Source organism: Onychostruthus taczanowskii, unplaced genomic scaffold (assembly GCF_017590055.1).
Source record: "Onychostruthus taczanowskii isolate IOZ18803 unplaced genomic scaffold, ASM1759005v1 scaffold15, whole genome shotgun sequence".
Taxonomy (NCBI): domain Eukaryota; kingdom Metazoa; phylum Chordata; class Aves; order Passeriformes; family Passeridae; genus Onychostruthus; species Onychostruthus taczanowskii.
Window position 1 is genome coordinate 4785181 of NW_024498685.1, and position 18765 is coordinate 4803945.

Consider the following 18765-nt stretch of genomic DNA (forward strand, 5'->3'; position numbering starts at 1 on the left):
AATTCCTTTCCTCAGAAACAGCAAGTGTGTTGTCTTGCATTGCTGAGCTGTGAGTTTGTTTAAAATCAGGCACGTCTGTGTTACAAAAGGGTTTTAGTCATTCTCTGACAGCTGATATGAAGCAAAGGCTGCTTGGCAAAGGAAAGCTTCTATTAAATATGTCTTCTGGTCTTTGTAATGATGACAGAAAGCTGTCAGCATGAAATGGTATTTTTAAGGAAGCTGCTGATAGAAAAAAGCTTTACAGTTTTGTACTTTAAAAATAGTATTCCTAGAAAAAGAGTTGGGTGGCAGAAATTATTATGCTTCATGGATTGTAAATTGGAACTTTCTAGTCTTACCTGGCATTAAACTGCAAATTTCCGCTCTGTGTGAGATACTTAGGGCAATGATCACCTCCTCATTTCCCTTTGTTAATCATCCTGGACATGGCTTCACCTGATACCAGACTCTTCCAGGTGATCACAGCAGAAAGCAGGGTAAAAGAATTTAAAGCTGATTTATAAACTGTCTGTCACTGCTTGGTTTATACTGGCCCCACTGACTTTCTTCTGACCTTGAAAAATCTCATGTTTCTAAGATGTTTTTCTCCCTGCACTGCAGGGGGCTGTGACTACTTTCAAGGAGGGAGTATTCCCCCAGTCGCTAGGATTTCTGCATGCAGAGATGAATTTGTGATGAGCCTGAAGCAAGTGCAATGTAGCAATGGAAGCCATGAAGTCTATCACTTGGACAAACAGGGAAGCACCAGTTATGCTGCCCATGTAAAAGCCATCCCACCTGGATCTTCTGCTGGATGTACTCCAAGTAAAGCAGCATTTCTGCAATTTCCACTTGCCCTTTGGCCCTAAGGCAGCACTGGTTGCTAGAAGCAAAGCTCGTTCTCCAAGCAAAGCCCAGCAGCAGAGCCCACCATGGCAGCTGTATCTGCATCCACCCAAGTTCCTCTCACCCACCAGCTCCTACTTTGCCAGGCTGCAGGTATCCAAACCGGATACTGCCACTCCCTTGCTGCCAACACTTAAGACAGGATTTTGGCACCCACACATCATAAAATCCAGTGAGAATATCAAGACAAACCTGGCTCCAGGTAACCCTCATTAAAGGGTGCAGTGAACTGCCTTTGGCTGGCTGCCAGCCCCTCTCCAGCACAGCAGGTGGAGGACCAGGGCTCACAAACCCCCAGGCTCCACACCCCACTGCCGGCACAGCAAAGCTGTTTGGCTTCTCTGGCTGTGCCGTCTGTCTTGCCAGGATGGACCTGTTACTGAAAAAGGAAACAACCTTCACAGCTTATCTTTCTCCTCACATGGCGTGGGAGTGAGTGACAGATTACTGCACTCTTCCTGCTCAGTTGCTTGTCTTAAGTAGCCAAAAGAGATAGTCCTCACTCAGAAAAGAGGATCAAATATTACTTTTTGCCTAAAGTTTGCATTTATTGCAAACATTTCTTTTATGTGTTCATTTCCAAATGCAACCCAAACAGTTGTAGAGGGACTCCTACTGCTTAACAACAACCTCTAAACTCAAGTGTCTTGAAACATTGTGATTTCAGTATTGAAAGACAGAAAAACATCAAGGAATTTACTGGTTTGAGTACCTGTTTGTTTACCATACACAAGAATGTTACCCCTGCAGTTTCAAAAGTGGAAAACATGGCAACTTTTCTGTGATAATGGAGAAATAACAGATGACAAAGCACAGCGAGGCATTTTATTCTCTGTTTTACTTACACTCATAGACATACAAGAATCAAGTTAGAGGTTTTAAAAATACAATAAAAAAAGTCAATAAAAATATTTCAACTTTTTTGCCTGAAAAGGAATGTTTGTTTCAATTTTCTGCAGAAGATTAACATGACTTTAGCTATCCTAGTTCTTACCTGAAATTCTGCTTATTTTCAGAGGAAGAAGCTCATACGACCAGTGTTATTTGCCATTAACATGTAGATTAATATGATTTTTGTTTTGGCAGAAAAACCTTACTCTGCAAAGACAGGAAATCTTTCCTCCATAACTGTTATCCTCCTCAATGAATGTACTATTTGCTGACATTAGATTTATCATTTATGTTCTATTACAAATCTTCCAAAAGAAATAATACAGTCGATTTGCCTGTCCCTATTCTGTGTTTCACTGGGATTAAACACAAATAAGAGATATTTTCCTTTAGGTATCATGCTTCTACATTTGCAGTTTACAAAATGGGGATCTGCACAGCCTTACTCCAGCTAATCATGGCCAAGCTCCTGGCTCACAGTGCTGAAGTAATAAAGAGTTACCCAGTGAACACCTGCCAATCATCATCCAGATGAGTTAAAAAGAAGCATACAGAATGTAGCTGAAGATGAGCTTTCTTAGGTCATACAAAAAATATTTCTTAAGGCTTCTGCAGCACAGTATAGCTAACTTATAGCTACTTTAGCACATTAATCCTATGATAAAGTATCTATCTACGCATCAGCAACTTTAATCTTAAAAAAAATATTTGATAGCTCAAGTTTTTTGATTGCACACATGTAAGCTGACTGCTCAACACTATTGTCTTCTTCTGATAGGAATAATTAAATATTCAACATAATCTTCAGATTTTAAAGGTTTCAGCTCTGTGGCTGAAGACGACTTCCTAGGTAAGCATGTTTTTCTTGAAAGAAGTCCAACAACAACTTGATTATGCAGGAAATCTGTCAACTCCTCATCCCAAAGAGGCAGAACACCCAGTTAGAGACAGTCTCTCGCCATCCTTCCCAACAGCCGTAAGGGAAGCGTAAAGTTCATCCACAGAAACAAGGTACTGATAATCAAGCTGGACAAGCAGTATATTTCTCTCCTAAGTATGGTATTAAATAACAGTGTGAGTTGCCTCCTCTGCTTCTTCCACAGCACCTGCCAGCACTCTTCTCTTTGTAGGCACAGCGAAAGTCATGAAAAACTTGTGTTCTCAGACATGAAATACAGTATTTATTTGATAGAGTAAATCATCTGAGTCACACAGCACCAAGCAACACCTGTTATGCTTGTATCTTTGGTAACTGTTTTAATTGAGAAGCTCAACAAGTGAAAATAAGTCTCTGTTCTTTTTCAACAAGCAAGTTTAATTTTTGAGGTTTTGTTGGTGTAGATTAAGTAAGGACAAAAAAGAAGAGTGCTGCGAAGAATTTATGCAATGAGTTGAGCACAGATTGTACAATCAGTTGCAAATGAATGCCTACTGTTACAGGAGATAGATTACTAAAAAAATGTGTTTTATCCAGTTTTGAGTAAAAAGATAAACAGGTAAAAAAAGATAAACAGATAAAGAGGGATAGCGCCTCTGACCAATGAGCACATGTAAAAATCTATCCTGAAACAATAATTAAAAACTGTTTAAACTTGGCAGTCATGGCCAATCCTCATGCTACAACCATCAGCAAGTTCTTCTAATAAATTTAGGAAAGGTTCCCATAATATAGGGTAATGTGAAAGCTGCTACAAATAGGATACAGAAACAGGATTTTAGGAATTCTAAAACATCCTCTATGTCTTTTTATGCCCTGTTTTCTATTACACAGAAAAGACAGAGAAAAACTGTTTCTGAACACTCTCCTATCTGATCACACAGCTTCTTCAAAATCAATTTTTCTCTCTCAAGCCAAAAATAAAAAACTGTTTAAACCAGTTAAACATTAGGATGACAGGTTTTACTGCTACAGAAGTCTTGCAGATGCCTGGTATTCTATGAGATACTCTGGATAAATCTGCTGCTTCTCAAAGATGACAAAGATAGAAGGGTTTGAAGAGTTATTCACACAACTGTCATAGAATTTTTGGCTGTCCTTCATGGGAGGCCGAACATAATGAGAACTACCAAGAGTGAACTCCCCCACCAGCACTCGTGCCAGAAACATGGTCTTGGTGTTTGAGTCTGCCACACAGTAGTTGTCAGAATAAGATGCATCCCTTGCAAAATAGCTTCCTGCAGAAGAGATACCAAGACAGAGTTTATAAGACACTGAAATGGCAGAAACAAAGTGATACTGTGTGAAAATGAATTAATAAACAAATCCATTATGCAATTCATGACCAGCCTTTCCAAAGCCTTCACTTGTCCTCTATGTCTCTCTTAGTGGAAACAAACCACTACGCCCTTTTTAGTTTTCACAGCACACATATTAAAAACCAATGTTTAAAACATTATCATAATCTTCTAAAAGATTTCCTCCTGACCCTAGATGTCCACCTCCCCCACTACCACCACATTTCCTCTCCTGGCAGAGGCTGCTAATTCATCAGCACAGATGGACTTGATCCTTGTGGTCCCTTCCTCAAAATACACTGTGATTCTCTAACATTTCTGAGAGTTACAAAGTATTGAAGCAGAAAGGTGTGTAGTCAACCAGTCAGCCTGTCTCAGCTATTCCACTCGATGTGCGGGTAATTTCCTGTACATAGGACAATATAGAAGGATATAATCTGCTAACAAGGCAAAAACCTGTAACCAGAATGACATGTAGATTCTTGGGGAAAAAATAAAAGCCAGGCTGCTTTTCTGTAGGAGTTGGGAGAAACTGGAACAGTTTCAGCACTAAGCCTGAAGTCTAGCAGAAACCATCCCTACAACTGACCTAAGTTTGTCTTTTCTTGCAAGTACTTAGGAGAGCAGAGATCAAGGCCTCTTGGAGTGCCTTAGCTCCAAATGACCCTTATGAAACTCAGCTCTGTTGCCCACATCATGACACAGAGAAGCCCAGGACTGGCCAAGTACCACCTTGTAAAGTTTTCCCTCTGCAGTGAGTACTGAGAGCTTTTTAGCAAGTCTAGGATTACTGAAAGAGCTGGAAAACAACCTTTGCCGTAGACTGTCCCATGAAGGCCGCAGATTCTCCAATCAAAGTTTTGCTGACAGATGGCATCAATGTCTTTTTTACTGGTCCCATGAAATAAAAATCGCTCATCTGCAGCCTTTCCACCATTGCTCTTCTGCATTAGGTCCTTCTGCCTGCAATGAGAAGCAGAATCTTTGCAGTTCCACAGTGGCTGTCCCCACAGGTTCCAGCCACTCAGAATCAATTTTATTCAGAGTATATTCTGAAAATCTTTACAGTAGGGCCTAATTTGGGCATACAAACATGCTTTCATATTATACATAAATGCTTTACTACAAATGTTTTCTTTCATTCACTGCCTTTGAAGAGAGAGGGAGGAATCTCAGCATTATTTTTTTTCCCTGAACTCCTCCATGAGTTTAATTTAATTTTGAAGGCTGTTTCAATTTTGACCAGCTGCAAAACATTGTGCTAAATGTGACTCATTACCAGCTTCAAGGTTTCACTGGAAGGAAGCTGTCATGGACACAGGCCTGGCAGAAGTCAGGAGCAAGGATTCCTCCCTCACAGCCCTGAATCTGGCTGTTCTAAGCTCTGTGTCTTGACTGAGCTTTGGGTTTGTTGATACCTCTTTATCTAAATGTTGATACTAGGTAGGTATTTCAGTGGGAGAGTGGTAGCAGAGGCATTTCAGGAATGTGTGTTCTATCTTTAGCACAGCACATACAGCTAACTGCAGAAACAACACCATGCATACATCCCAGAGCAGTGTTTTACACTTACCATTGGTACAGTTCCCAGAGGGATGGGTTCTGAACTCTACAAATCTTTTTAATAGCTGCTTTGGGCATTGTACGCTGAAAGTCCACTTTGACTTTCTTGTATTCTTCAGAAGAACAGTCAAGTTCAATCAACTGCAAGGAAAAGTTTGAAAAGTTACTTTTGCATGCTTTTGTGCAGCCACTCAATCCTTCTTAATATCTGGATCAAGATATATTTGCATGCATCAAACAGTATCTAAATACATAGCAGAAATGAGCACATAAATAAATAAGGAATTGAGAATTTATGTTGCAGAAAACCAGAGGATCTTTTTAGTTTATACTCCGTACAGCCAGTGAACACACACTGCACTGCCTGCCATGTTTCTAAATCAATTGGAAAGGCTTTATTCAAACACTTCTAGGGAAAAGCATGGTAACACTACTAAAAATCAGTTCCTTACATGACAGTTCTGAAAGCAAGCAAAGCTTACTTGCACATTTTCGAAGGAACATAAAAAATGTCAACATTAGTCTTATTTCTTAGTGACAACTTGTTGAGGATTTGCGTTTTGCAAGTTAGTGATTTTGAGCATCAGATAACACCTTTTCTGTAGTACAGTTACTAGAGTTAACAGAGGAGCTGGTGGAAGCAGATAGGAAGTCAGAGAAGGTATGCCACACCTGTATTAACTGGGTGTGTTACAAAGGTAAACAAGTCTACTCCACTGGAATGAATAAAATAATAGTAAATGTAATAATAAAAGATCCCATCCTGAACAAGCTGCTCTGACAAGTTGTGGAGTCTCTCTGGAGATATTCAAAACCTACCTGGATACAATGCTGTGTGACCTCCTCTAGGAGAGCCTGCTTTAGCAGGGGAGTTGGTTTCTGTGATCTCCTCTTCCAAGCCCAACCACTCTGTGAACTCCCCTGGTTTCAGCAGCCCTCCATACAACAGCCTACAGCTAAGGGAATGGCTGCTCTGAAGTTCAGAGGCATCATTTACCTCCGATGCTTTCAGCACACGTTGGGACTTCAAAACTGTGTATTTTGGGCACCAGTACCAGTCTTGTTAACACAGCAAATCTGCCAAGCCAAGGGATTAATAGTAGCAGTGAAAGTCCCTGCTGCCACAGTTTTACTGCCACCATTTGTTTAAATTTGGGTCTAGTTTCACCTGCAGGTCTGCCCAGTGTGGTATCAGGTTTAAATTTACCTCTGTACTATGCTATATAGAAACAGTCATTTACAAAGCCAGAAGAAACACTGAACTTGCAATGGAGCAAACCTTACATGACAAAACTGACAGAAAGAAAAACTAAAAAGCTCCAAACCTTGAATCCCAGTTCAGGCAGGGCAGATTTGTCCCAGTGAGCTGGAATGTTCTTAAACCCTTCTGTATGTTTAACACCCCTGTAGATTATAAGATATTACAAATAGACAATTAAAATAAAACTAAACATGTCATTTTATGTACATATTATACTAACATTTTTGTCAAGCTTAGGGAGAATATAGGCAAGTGAACATATTAAAAAATATTTCAAAACTGTCATTTCTGTTCAGCACATGAAAATATTTGTTCCAAGTCATCGTGTCAAGACTTAAGTCAGAAAGCAAGAAGCCAAATGAGAAAAAAAGAAATATATACTCTAAACTAAACACACAAGGATTTCTCTTGCAGAGTTGAATGTATATATAGAAGCTCTACTGCACCAGGGGAGAAAAATACAAATGCATCCAGTATCACTTCAGTATGGCTGAAAGAGGATAGATACAAACCTCCCCTGTACTTGCATCCCAATTTTAATTAGTGTGTTTAGTTGCTCTTTTCAGTGTTTAAGCAAGGACTGTGTGCTGCAAGGGAATGTGCAAAAATTGGCTGTTACATGCAACTCTATCTCCTTGCAGGCTCCCACCTTTTACTCTACCTGTAACAACTACTGCTTTCCTTTCAGATTGTCTGGCTGCTCTCAAAAGAATTTTTCTGCACTTGCACTTAGCTTTGAAAATTACTCATCTCAGAAAGAGCTAGTACACACAAATGCACTACTACATGTTGAATTATTTCCTACATTTCCACACTTCCTGTGACCAAGCCCAAATTTTCTTCACCACAGAGGTTCGTGAGTTGATTGAAAACTGCTGGCCAGGCTGCAACACTGTGCTGGCCAGACACAGCTGTAGGAAAGGTATGCCCCTTTGCCTCTCCATGCCTTTCACAATTGCCTTAGCAGCTACTCCTTCACCCTACTTGCACCCATGGAGGATTCAGCATTTACAAAGCACTAAACCCATAACCTCAGAATGAGCAGCTGTGGTTTACCTGGCTTTTATCTTTTCCATCTCTGCCTGTGATACAAATTTAGGTCTTCTGCAAATCTTCCTCTCTGTTTTGTAGCGAAGGTTTTTCTGCATCATGGCTGGGAAAAAAAAAAAAAAAACCCAAACAAAATTCCATGAACAATCAAAGATGTTTCTGAAACCCTTCACACTGCAGCCACATTTGTAACTAGGTTGTTGTGTCAAAAACATAGACAAAAAGGCTCCCTCCTCCTCATTTTGCAACCGAGATACTTTTTTCCTACATTTAGTTGTAGATTTCAAACCCTGTAAACACAACCCAACATCTATCACAAACCATTTATTTTTATTGGCCACCAAAAGAAACAAGTCACATCAACCTGAATTTTAGAGGCATTCCTTCTGGATCTTGGAAACTCTGCAGCTACTGCAGAGTTTCAATTAAGAGTCAGTACCAGCCAGGACAATGAGGCCTCATCTTCAGAGCAAGATACACAGGAAAACAAACCAAAAAACCTCTTGACACCACCAAGCCTAGAAATTAAGCTCTGAAAGACATCTACACTGCATATATAAAAGCCCAAACCTTAGAAAAGGGATTGAATCACTATGCAATTTTCACTTCTAAGCTGGCCAAGTTTTCCCAGGATTGCTTTTGATTGAATCACAAACAACAGGTAACATGTCCTTTCTGGTTTTTTGGTTTGGGGTTTTTGTGTTTGGCCTTTTTTCATGCAGAATGAGACAGTAATGAAAAGCTGGATCAAAAACAACTACATCAAACTGACAGTCCAGGCAGGCTGATTCCCACCACTGTTCTACATAATTTCTGAAAAGGATGCCATGAAACGCAACAGCTCAGAAAGGACAGTGCCATCACAAGTGGCTTATATTTCCTGAACTCTTGGGAAACACTCCTTCCTACTTTGACATATTCAAGGTATTTTCTCGGCCTTTCCAGACAGGATGAAAAGAAAATATGTGCAAAAATCTTGCAATCCTAAGGATTGTCTGGATCATACACGTTGTCCAAGTGGTTTTTTTTCTGCAAACCAGTGATTAAAGTAGAGCAGAAGCTGGCTTGTCAAGTCTTCTCGAAGTTCCTCACCATCTGTGTTAGTGCCAGCACCAGTGTCAAACTTTGACATTTGTGTTAGTGCCAGCACCACCAGCACAAGAACTCCTCAAAAGTAAAAGCTATGAAAGAATAGAATGCCACTTTGCTTATGTGAACAGCTCTTATCTTGAGGACTTTGATAGAAACTCTGTCTCTGTAAGCACTGCAATTCAAAGTCCAAACTTCTCTCTTCTATCTCCTGTAATAAGGTAGTTCAGAACCACAAGATATCTGGGAGGGAGGGACAAAACAAGAAAAAGCAAATGCAACCTACACACAAAATTTATTTCATATTCATGTCTTCCAGCCTTGAAGGTCATCTTTGGAGAGCTTTCAGCCAAATAAGCTTTCTCCAGGTCATCACTGGAGACAGTAGCAGCTGCATGAAGATCATCCTATTATGCCAAAAATAGAGAGGAAAAAAAAGTTTCTCCTGGTCTGTTACAGACAAGCAAGTCTAAAAACCACCAACTCTCATATATATGGTGGCTGCAAGATGTATCAGCATATGAGAAATCCTTGATTTAGAGTGACACATTCACCAACTACACCAAGCATGATGGCAGAGTACTAAAGTACTACGGGAACTTCAGAAGAGGAGGCTTTTCTCAGAAGCAACAGAAAAAATTACCGTGATCCTATTGACAAGACTCACTGAATAGTTATCTGTTGATAATATTTGTGACTCACCAGTGAGCAGTCCCCTACCTGAACCAATCAAAGTCACAGGGAAAAGACCCCATTAGGCCTTTAATGTCCATCTGTCCAGTACAAATGAGAGGAAGAGGGTGACAAAAGAGGGGGAGGATATAAGCACTGTGCACTTTTCAGTAGTTCTTCACTTCTCACACAGAGTTAGGAGTCTCTCCATTTCTCCACACTTACTTGTTTTCCATACTCCTGCCATGTGCCATATTCATCTTTCCAGTACCAGATCCATTCTGTTGTAAGGATGAAGTGAGGGGGTTTGGTCACAGAGGAGGCTGTAGAAAGACGTCTGACTTTTCTCAACCCACAGCACATGTCATGAAAAGAGATACTGAGTGGGAAAAGGAACTCTTCAGTAAAAGCACAATCAAATCTAAAAAAAAAAGGAGGAAAAAAAATCAGAACTGTTTGTGAAGCTTTACTCATGGATTCAGAAGCCCACTACAAATTTGCAAATTAAGTCAATCTCACCCAAAAGCAGAACACAAAGGTGCACTTTTCACTACAATGTGTACTGTGCACCTTGCACTTTTCACAACTCTGTATGCTAGCTCTATGTTGTGTTTGTACATATTTTGCATTACAGTATTATGTCTCACATTGGTTCTAGGGGCTATTAACCCACTCCTAAATTACTGAGTTACATAAGATGAACAGAAACAGTAGAAAACAGACACTGCCTTCTTCTTGCTGACCAGCTGTATTCTAAAGAGAACACTGACATAACTTAAGAAGGGCTTCAAAAAGCCTGTAACATAAGAGAAAGTGTTTTCCAGCATGGGATGTGGCATACTGGTATGAGCCCCTTCCAATACTCTGTTTGTGCTATACAACCAGTTCCAAACTCTGAAAGGTATTTCCATATTCTTCACATGCTCTTGCTCCCAAGAGTATATATCTCTCTCACTCTCTCCAGGTATTCTGCCAGTTCCAGGATATGGACTGTGGGAAAAGGGGAAGGGAGGGGCAAATCTCATGCAAAATGAGGTCAGTAGAAGAATGTCAAATAAAACTACTTATGTAATGACTACATTAGAATTGCAGCAATTTATAGCCACTAAGGATCTGGTACAATACAGCAAACTCCAAACACTGTAAATTTTTTATAAGAGCTTATACCTGACATTTTTTGGGTCACAATATGCATCTTCTATTTCTTCCATATTCGTGAAGTCCTTCCAGGTACTACCATGAGAGTACTGCCATCTATATGGCAAGTGAAAATGGGTTCTGATACACTTTTCTGTAAAAGTTTAAAAAAAAAAAAGAAGTAGGAGATGCATTATTTTGACAGGCTATGAGAGAACTCCAACACTTCAGGGCTGTGTTTTCAGCTGGTGAAATCATCAAAAGGATAGCTAGGAAAGTGTTCACCTACAGCACCATTACAAGCAATAGTTCAAAATTTTTCAGCATAAGCAAGCAACATTTGAATTTTTGGGCTTAGGTAGAAGTTCAGTTTCTGTACATACTAGAGTCTTTTTGCACATTAAAATTGCACAGATCATTCTCAGTTTTAGAGACAAAAAATGATCACAGGCCCCTACAAGGCTATTATTTAATAAATAGAAAAAAAAAGTGTATTTATAATTAACCACTAAATCACAAAGTGGTATTACTGAGGAAAAATCCAAAGCCCAGCAGTGCTTAGTTTTAAGATAGGAGGAGGACTGTTACTGTTAACTTCAGATGGTAATTAAGTACAACGCAGCCATTTACTCCCATTTCTTTCAGTGACACAGGGAGAACAGGAAAAAGGTAAATTTGTGGGCTGAAATCAGAACAGTTTAGTAACTGAAACAAAGTACAATATAGCAAGCGTAAGTATATATACATACATATATATACACTCTTGTATATCTATAATGAAGCTAACAAAAACTGAGAGAGGAATAAAGCCCAAGAAATACAAGTGATGCACACTACAATTGCTCACCACCCACTGACTTATGCCCAGCCCCTTCTCAAGCAGCAATCAGCCCCTGCCAGCCAACTCCCACAGTTTATAGGCTGAGCATGATGTTCTAATGGTATGGAATAGCTCTTTGGCAAGTTCAGGTCAGCTGTCCTGGCCATGCTCCTTCCCAGCTTCTTGTGCACCCCCTCACTGGCAAAACACAGGCAGCCAAAAAATTCTTGACTTTGGGTAAGTACTACTTAGCAACAACTAAAGCATCAGTTGTTATCAATCTTATTCTCATACTAAATCTGAAACACAGCACTGTACTGGCTTCCAGGAAGAAAATTAACTCTGTCCCAGCTACATCCCAGAAACAGGGATGCATCCACCACTTATTCCATACTATTTACACCATGTCTAGGACCCACACCTTCCAACACAACCAAGTTAACAATAATCACCTTTCTCCTTTTTGTTTTGATTTGTTTTGATAAATACACAGGGACTAAAGGAATGATGTATTTTGATAAATACATCATTCCTTTAGTCCCCAAGTCCTTTACCCTTCAGTAAGTCTCCAAGAGATCCAGGCCCCACAAGGAAGAGCAATGCTAGCAGTGAGCCAGGTATCACAAGTGTTACTCAGAGTTCAAAGTGTCAGTGTGCAGTCACTCCTCAACAGGAGTGAAGGTGACATCACCAGTGCACATGTGCATAAACCCGAGGCCAATTTCCACAGCAGAACAAAAGGAAACTTACCTACAGGGAAAGTCAAGGAGAAACTGCACCACACAGTTCATACAAGAAGGTGTTCAGTACACAGGTCAAGAACATCAAGAAAAAAAGGATGATAAAAAAATCAACAAAAAAGCTGACAAAGCAGCCTTGTTCCTGGACACCCTGGAACACTTTGAAAGGGAGACAGCTAAGACAGATGGAACGGAAGAGTACCAGAAGAAGCAATGGGGAAAGCAGAATTCAGAGTATATTTCATATCTTTCCTGTTTGGAAATGTGACTCCTATCATTCAGCAATCCCTTAGGTAAACACAGGTGAAGTAGCCAATCTTCAGCACAAGCAGATTCCAGAGCAAAACAAAACATCTCCTTTGTTTGGTTTGCCAGGTCAAACACTTTCCTACAGCAGTCAAGACAGCAGTGAGATGTAACTAAACATAAGCATAAACTCACGGAAAGTTTCCCCTTTCTGTGAAAGATGTCTAACATTTCCTCTTTATGGCAACAGAAAAACAGGCTGAACTTGACACAGTCTGTACTGATACTTGAGACAACCTACCTTTAAAGCCACAACTTTTGTACAGATGATGTAAACATATCTGTTCTGATTCATCCTCCTTTGAAGCTGAGGAATCCCGTCTAGTGCTGGGTTTTCCATCTAAAGGGGGGAATTGTAACTATTAATACACTTCAGTCAACAATGCCTCTTAAAAGTGCTCTTATCCCTAGGGAAGAAGCCTAAAAGCAATATTTGTAACTACCTAACTGCACTCAGCTCCAGAAAGACAAGGAAACCTTTGATAAACTTGTATACTCAAAGTCCCCTCTCTGTATCCATCCTTTCCAAACTTGATTTCCCTGTAACTGCTGAATTCCTCAGATACAGATTTTAGCTATCCCCACAAAACAGGAATAGAATTCAATGCCTTTATACTTCCAGATGGACTTGAGTTAAATGTGCATTCCACACAGCTGATCACACTGGCAGCTATAAAATACAAAGTTTCAAAATCTGATACTTCTGTAAATTAAAGCACATTAAGGACAGGAAGAAAGAACTGCAGGCAGAACAGCAGAGATGAGCATATACGCTTGAATTCTCCTTTGTGTTATCCTTTTTTTTCCCTGCTAAATTATACTTAACTTACAAGGCTAAAGAACTTCAAAAGAAAAGTGCAAACAAAATATTACACTTCCAAGAAATAACTAGGATAGTGCTGTTTGTGAATTCTTGTGCCAGACAATCGCTACATTAAAGAAAATTAAATAGTTTATAATCAGACAACCACCACTCCTATTCTTAAACAGGTCTCTACCTTTACATATTTTACCTAAAAAACTCCAAAATCATAGAGCTCCCTACTTCCAGTTCCTGTTAACACTTTTTGAACCGCAAGTTTGAGAATTTCATAAACACCAGCACACTATTTCTCAGAAACCTCTCTTGACTTCACTTGTCAAGACAAAGATCTCTGTCAATGAGATAGGTACAAGGTCCCTTCTAAAACACAAATCAAGATGTAAATTCAGTTTTCTTAATGACACCAGTGAAAATATTAAATTCACTACTGTGACTCTTTTGATGTATTCAAAAGATGGTATTATTTACCTTTACATGGTGAAGATTTGGCATCTTCTATGTCATACATGTTTCTGTTGCCATTTTTTATGTCATACATGTTTCTGTAAGTGGAAGGTAGTTTCTTAATCATCTCTGAGCTCATCCCCTGTCTCTCCAGTTTCTCAAAACATTCTGGATTTAATAAGTCATGGGACCGTTTGCAGCTAGTGCCAAATCTGCACTGACCCTGCAAAAAGTACTGGCAAACATGAAGTTTGGTGCAGGATGTTTTAAAGGAACAAGATCCATGAACTCCATCACCTTTGTTATAATGCAAGCAGACCTTGGGAAGGAAAAGAAAAAAAGAATTTAAATACTGAAGTACAATGTGCACATTTAGACTGTTTGAATCCATGATTTTCAATTTTTTTTACAGCTACAATGTGCATACATTTGCTTCTGAAAGAAACATTTCTTCTTGTTTCCATTTTCCAAATGATTACTTGATAGCTTTTCTTTTTCCATGCTAATGTTTAGAAAGATCTTTCAAAAGACAATATTCTTACAAACATTCTCAAGATGGGATTTAGTGCTAAATCACACCTCTTTAATTTTCTAGTTTTGGAATTTTTTTGACCCCAACTTGATGGTAAGAGGTACTGAATCTGGCTGGGATGGAGTTAACTTTTTTCACACCAGACCATACCACACTATGTTTTGGGTTTGTAACCAAAACAGTGCTGATAACACAACCCTTTGATCTGTTTGGGTCAGCTGTCCTGGCCATGCTCCCTCCCCTCCCTTGTGCCCCTCCTCACTAGCAGAGCATAAGAATCTGAAAAGGCCTTGACTGAAGTTAAGCACTCAGTGGGTGCCAACATGATCTTCATAATAAATCCAAAACACAGCCCTGTTCATGATACCAGTAAGAAAATTAACTCTATCTCAGCTGAACCCAGAACAGATAAACACCACACAGCCTCTCTCACTCACTCCCTCCAGGGCTGAGATAAACACAGTTTAATATGGCATAAAAGGAAGAGGAAACAATAATGATGATACAAGAATAGACAAAACAAGCGATGCACAATGCAACTGATCACCACTCACTGACCAAAGCCCAGCCAGTCCCCATCAGTGTGGCACCACCCCTGGGCCACGTCCCCACTCTTCAGAATGATGTCATATGGTACAGAATATCCTTTTGTCCAGTTTGGGTCAGCTGTCTTGGCTGCATTCCCTCCCAGCTTCTTGTGCACTCCGAGTCTGTGGGCTAGCAGGGCAGTATGAAAAGCTGAAAAGTCCTTGACTTGGAGCAAGCACTGCTCAGCAAAAACTAAAACATGAGTATTATCAACATTGTTCTCATCCTGAATGCAAAACACAGCATTGTACCGGCTACTAGAAAGAAAAGTAACTCTATTCCAGCCAAAACTAGGAAATAATCCAAACTGAACAAAGAGATACGATATTCCATGCCACATATGTCATTCCCCCCAAAAAAAAAAAAAAAAAAAAAAAAAAAAAGAAATAGTGGGGAAGGGGACAGAAGGAAGGTGAAAAGGTGAAAGAAAGGGGAGATGTGTCCTTACAAGGCAGCAATTCCTCAGAGACTTATTGGGCATCAGTCTGCTTCGAGGTGGTGGAGCAGAAGTGTCTTTGCAACACTTCTCCTCGCTTTCTTCCCTTTCTACGCTGTCTTTATTCACAGGTTTTGCTACTTTAGTACCTTGGAGCTCAGCTCCTTTGCTTGTGACAGGGGAGTGGGTGAGGGACTGTTCAAGAGCACAGCTGCCAGCTAGGGTCAACCCACCACAGGTGAGAACAGAGGATGCAGATTTATTTTTAGATTTGCATTAAGCTAACTAAATTGACACCCAATATTTCCATCTCTGTCAAGCCTCTTCCACATTGTGATGCTCCCTGAAACACAAGACTAAGAAGCTGTTACAGTAATACTCACCTCTGGTAAGAGGGAAGGGTCATTTTGAAGCAGAAGCTGGCAAAGTTCATCATGGTTTAAATTCTCAAGTCCATATTGCTTTAGAACACGGAGATTGTGGTCTGAGTGGAAGCTGTGAACAAACCTGCATCCCTTCCTAGAATTCAAGAAACCCAACATCAAAATGACTGGCATTATTTTGATACCCCATGGGCATTACACTGAACAGTTTGAAAAGCACACCAAATTAGCTAGGTTCAGAAAAATCCACATTGCTCATCTATAAAACCATTATGTGATTTGCAAAGCAGATTACATAATTGCTCAGAGGATAATTGCCACGCTACTTCTGATTCACAGTCATTATAGCCTCAGTGCATTCCGACAATATCCGCATTTTTGACCTGCAGCTCACAACTACAAAACCGCCAAAGCTCCAGAGCATCACGCCCTCTCAGCCGATGAGTGCACTGCCCAGGGTCCCACAGCACAGGGACGTGAGGGGACACTCGCTATAGCAGCACACTGCCCAGGGTCCCACAGCTCAGGGACGTGAGGGGACACTCGCTATAGCAGCACACTGCCCAGGGTCCCGCAGCACAGGGACGTGAGGGGACACTCGCTATAGCAGCACACTGCCCAGGGTCCCACAGCACAGGGACGTGAGGGGACACTCAGCTCTAGCAGCACACTGCCCAGGGTCCCACAGCACAGGGACGTGAGGACACACTCAGCTCTAGCAGCACACTGCCCAGGCTCCCACAGCACAGGGACGTGAGGGGACACTCGGCTCTAGCAGCACACTGCCCAGGGTCCCGCAGCACAGGGACGTGCGGGGACACCCAGCTCTCCCCGGGCACGGCCCTGCCCGCGGACAGGGAAGCGCCAGGGTAATGAGCCGGGGAGGAAGTGCTGCGACCCAAAGCTGTGAAACCACCGCCTATGTCTGCCCCCTTTGCAAAAACAAACACACAAAAAAAAGGAGCCGGGCAATGAGCATTTCCGACGCGGAAAGGCCTTTACTGAGAGCTCCTTCTCCTGTAGGGGCACACGGTGCCGAAGGCCGAGCCCCGCGCGAAGGCGGCCGCCCCCCGCCCCTCACCTGGCCAGCTGGTTGCGGCAGAAGCCCTTCAGGTGGTACTTGCAGATGTGCAGCTGCCCGCACTGCCCCGGGCAGCCCGCGACGTGCTCCGGGCACAGCCGCACGGGGCTGGTGGCCACCACCACGGCCACCTCGGGCTCCGCCGCCGCCGTCGGGCCGGGCCGCCGCACCAGCGTGAAGCGCTGCGCGTCCCGCAGCACGGCCGCCAGCTGCTCGGCCGAGGGCCGGCCCGGCAGCCGCCGCCGCAGCTCGCCCTGCTCCAGGCAGCCGCCGCTGGCGCACAGCACCCGCAGCGCCTGGATCTCCAGCGCCATGGCCGGGAAGCCCCTCCCGCGAAAGCCACGGAAACGGAAACGAAAGTGAAAGAGCCCGAGAAGAGAGCGGGGCCGCCTCGGCTCGCAGTCTTCGCTCTGCCCCCCCGGGGAGTGGCTTGCGCTGGGTAACCCGGCGGCGGTACCGGGGCACGGCCCTTCGCCTCCCTGCTCTGCCTGACTTTTAGGATGTATTGACCGTTTTCAATCACATGTCACCAAAAAGGAATGGCGGCTGGGATGTCACACCTTTCCTGTCGGAAAAAGCAGGCGCAGGGATTAATGGAGCATCAGCCGGGTGAATGGAGCTTCACCACCTTAAGATGAGGGGAGAAGGCTGGTGTCTGAATTCTGCCGTCAAAAACATCTCAGTTTAAGATTTCTGACCTGTGCCAGTTTCCTGACGATGCATCGTGAAGGCTGCTCTCACATTCCTTTCGTTTCAGTATCTAAATTAAAAGCTCGGTCGTGGTCACACGTCTGGACACACGACTGCCCTGCTTGCCGTGCTCATAGTACCACTCGGTGGTACACCACTGCTTCTGCCTCACAGCAGCCACGGCACCAGTGTGGCCAAGCAAGGTCCTCATCCTCTAGGAACTCACAAACTCTTTAGAAGAGTGCCCATCTTTTAAGGAAGTGCTTTTGTCTGGGTCATTTTGGCACTCCCGGCTCTGCATCACAGTCGCTCAGAAACATGCTTTAAATGGTGGCAGAACAATGATGCAAAGTGCCATCATTTCAGTCAGACTAGCAGTGGAAGGCATGGGGACTCTCACCGGTGGTGGTTCTCATTGAACAAAAGTCCTGCCTCCTTCCTTCTTTTGCCAGTCCTGTTCTGTTGTGCCTTTCCCCTTGTCTTGTCTTACTTCCTGCTTGCCCTGTGAGATCGGGAAGGAAATGACAAAAAGTAGAATCTAGATAAGCACACTGAATGGAAAAACAGCTCTACGCAGGGTACAGGTTCATAGAGATCTATCTGTAGCTTACCTGTGCAGGCCATCAGCAAATGTTTGGGAGACAACATGAGAGGCTTGCAGTATCACTTGTTCTATGGAAGTAATTCCATAGCTTGGACTGTCTTTGTCATCCTTTCTTCCTAAGGACAGATGGGCAGACATGCAGATGGGCATATTTGTCACTGACAGTCACCTGGTGGTAAGGCACTTCAAAGAGAGAGATCACACACCACTGGCAGTGATTGACAGTATCACACAACAGTTGAGGTGGAAAGAGGCCGTAGGAGGTCATCTGGGCCAAACCCAAATCCAGCTGTTTCATCACTGAAAGAGAATATGGGTGGAAGCCCCCTAATTTTGGTGTTTTGTCTAATGATTTCAAATTACTGGATAGCTGTATACTGCCCCATCAGTAGGAAACATCTTGACTGAACCAAAACTCCGGGAACCCTTCAGCATAAAAAACATTGAAGCAGCACTGTACTTGATAACTCTCATTCTCCCCAGCATTCATTTACTCTTTCTGACCCAAAATCCATCCTATCAAACCAGCTCC

General features: G+C 42.2%; 1 protein-coding gene across 1 annotated transcript; it reads right to left on the bottom strand.

Annotated features, from left to right (window-relative positions):
- Window positions 1-1708: 1708 nt before the first annotated feature.
- On the bottom strand, window positions 1709-17298 carry LOC121332909 (protein mono-ADP-ribosyltransferase PARP12-like). The gene is made up of 12 exons (XM_041398823.1): window positions 16940-17298; window positions 15859-15994; window positions 13944-14238; window positions 12894-12992; window positions 10817-10940; window positions 9875-10070; window positions 9264-9384; window positions 7895-7991; window positions 6903-6981; window positions 5588-5718; window positions 4826-4977; window positions 1709-3954 (listed from the first exon to the last, which is right to left on the bottom strand). The coding sequence occupies exons 1-12, from the start codon at window positions 17251-17253 to the stop codon at window positions 3686-3688; spliced, it is 2013 nt and encodes a 670-aa protein (XP_041254757.1). The 5' UTR covers window positions 17254-17298; the 3' UTR covers window positions 1709-3685.
- Between the last annotated feature and the right edge of the window lie 1467 nt (window positions 17299-18765).

Coding starts and splice junctions, on each gene's coding strand:
- LOC121332909 (XM_041398823.1), bottom strand. CDS start 17,253: ATGGCGCTGGAGATCCAGGCGCTGCGGGTGCTGTGCGCCAGCGGCGGC. Junction 6,982..7,894: donor ATGGAAAAGATAAAAGCCAG/GTAAACCACAGC, acceptor TATAATCTACAG/GGGTGTTAAACATACAGAAG. Junction 3,955..4,825: donor TGGGACAGTCTACGGCAAAG/GTTGTTTTCCAG, acceptor TCTCTTCTGCAG/GAAGCTATTTTGCAAGGGAT.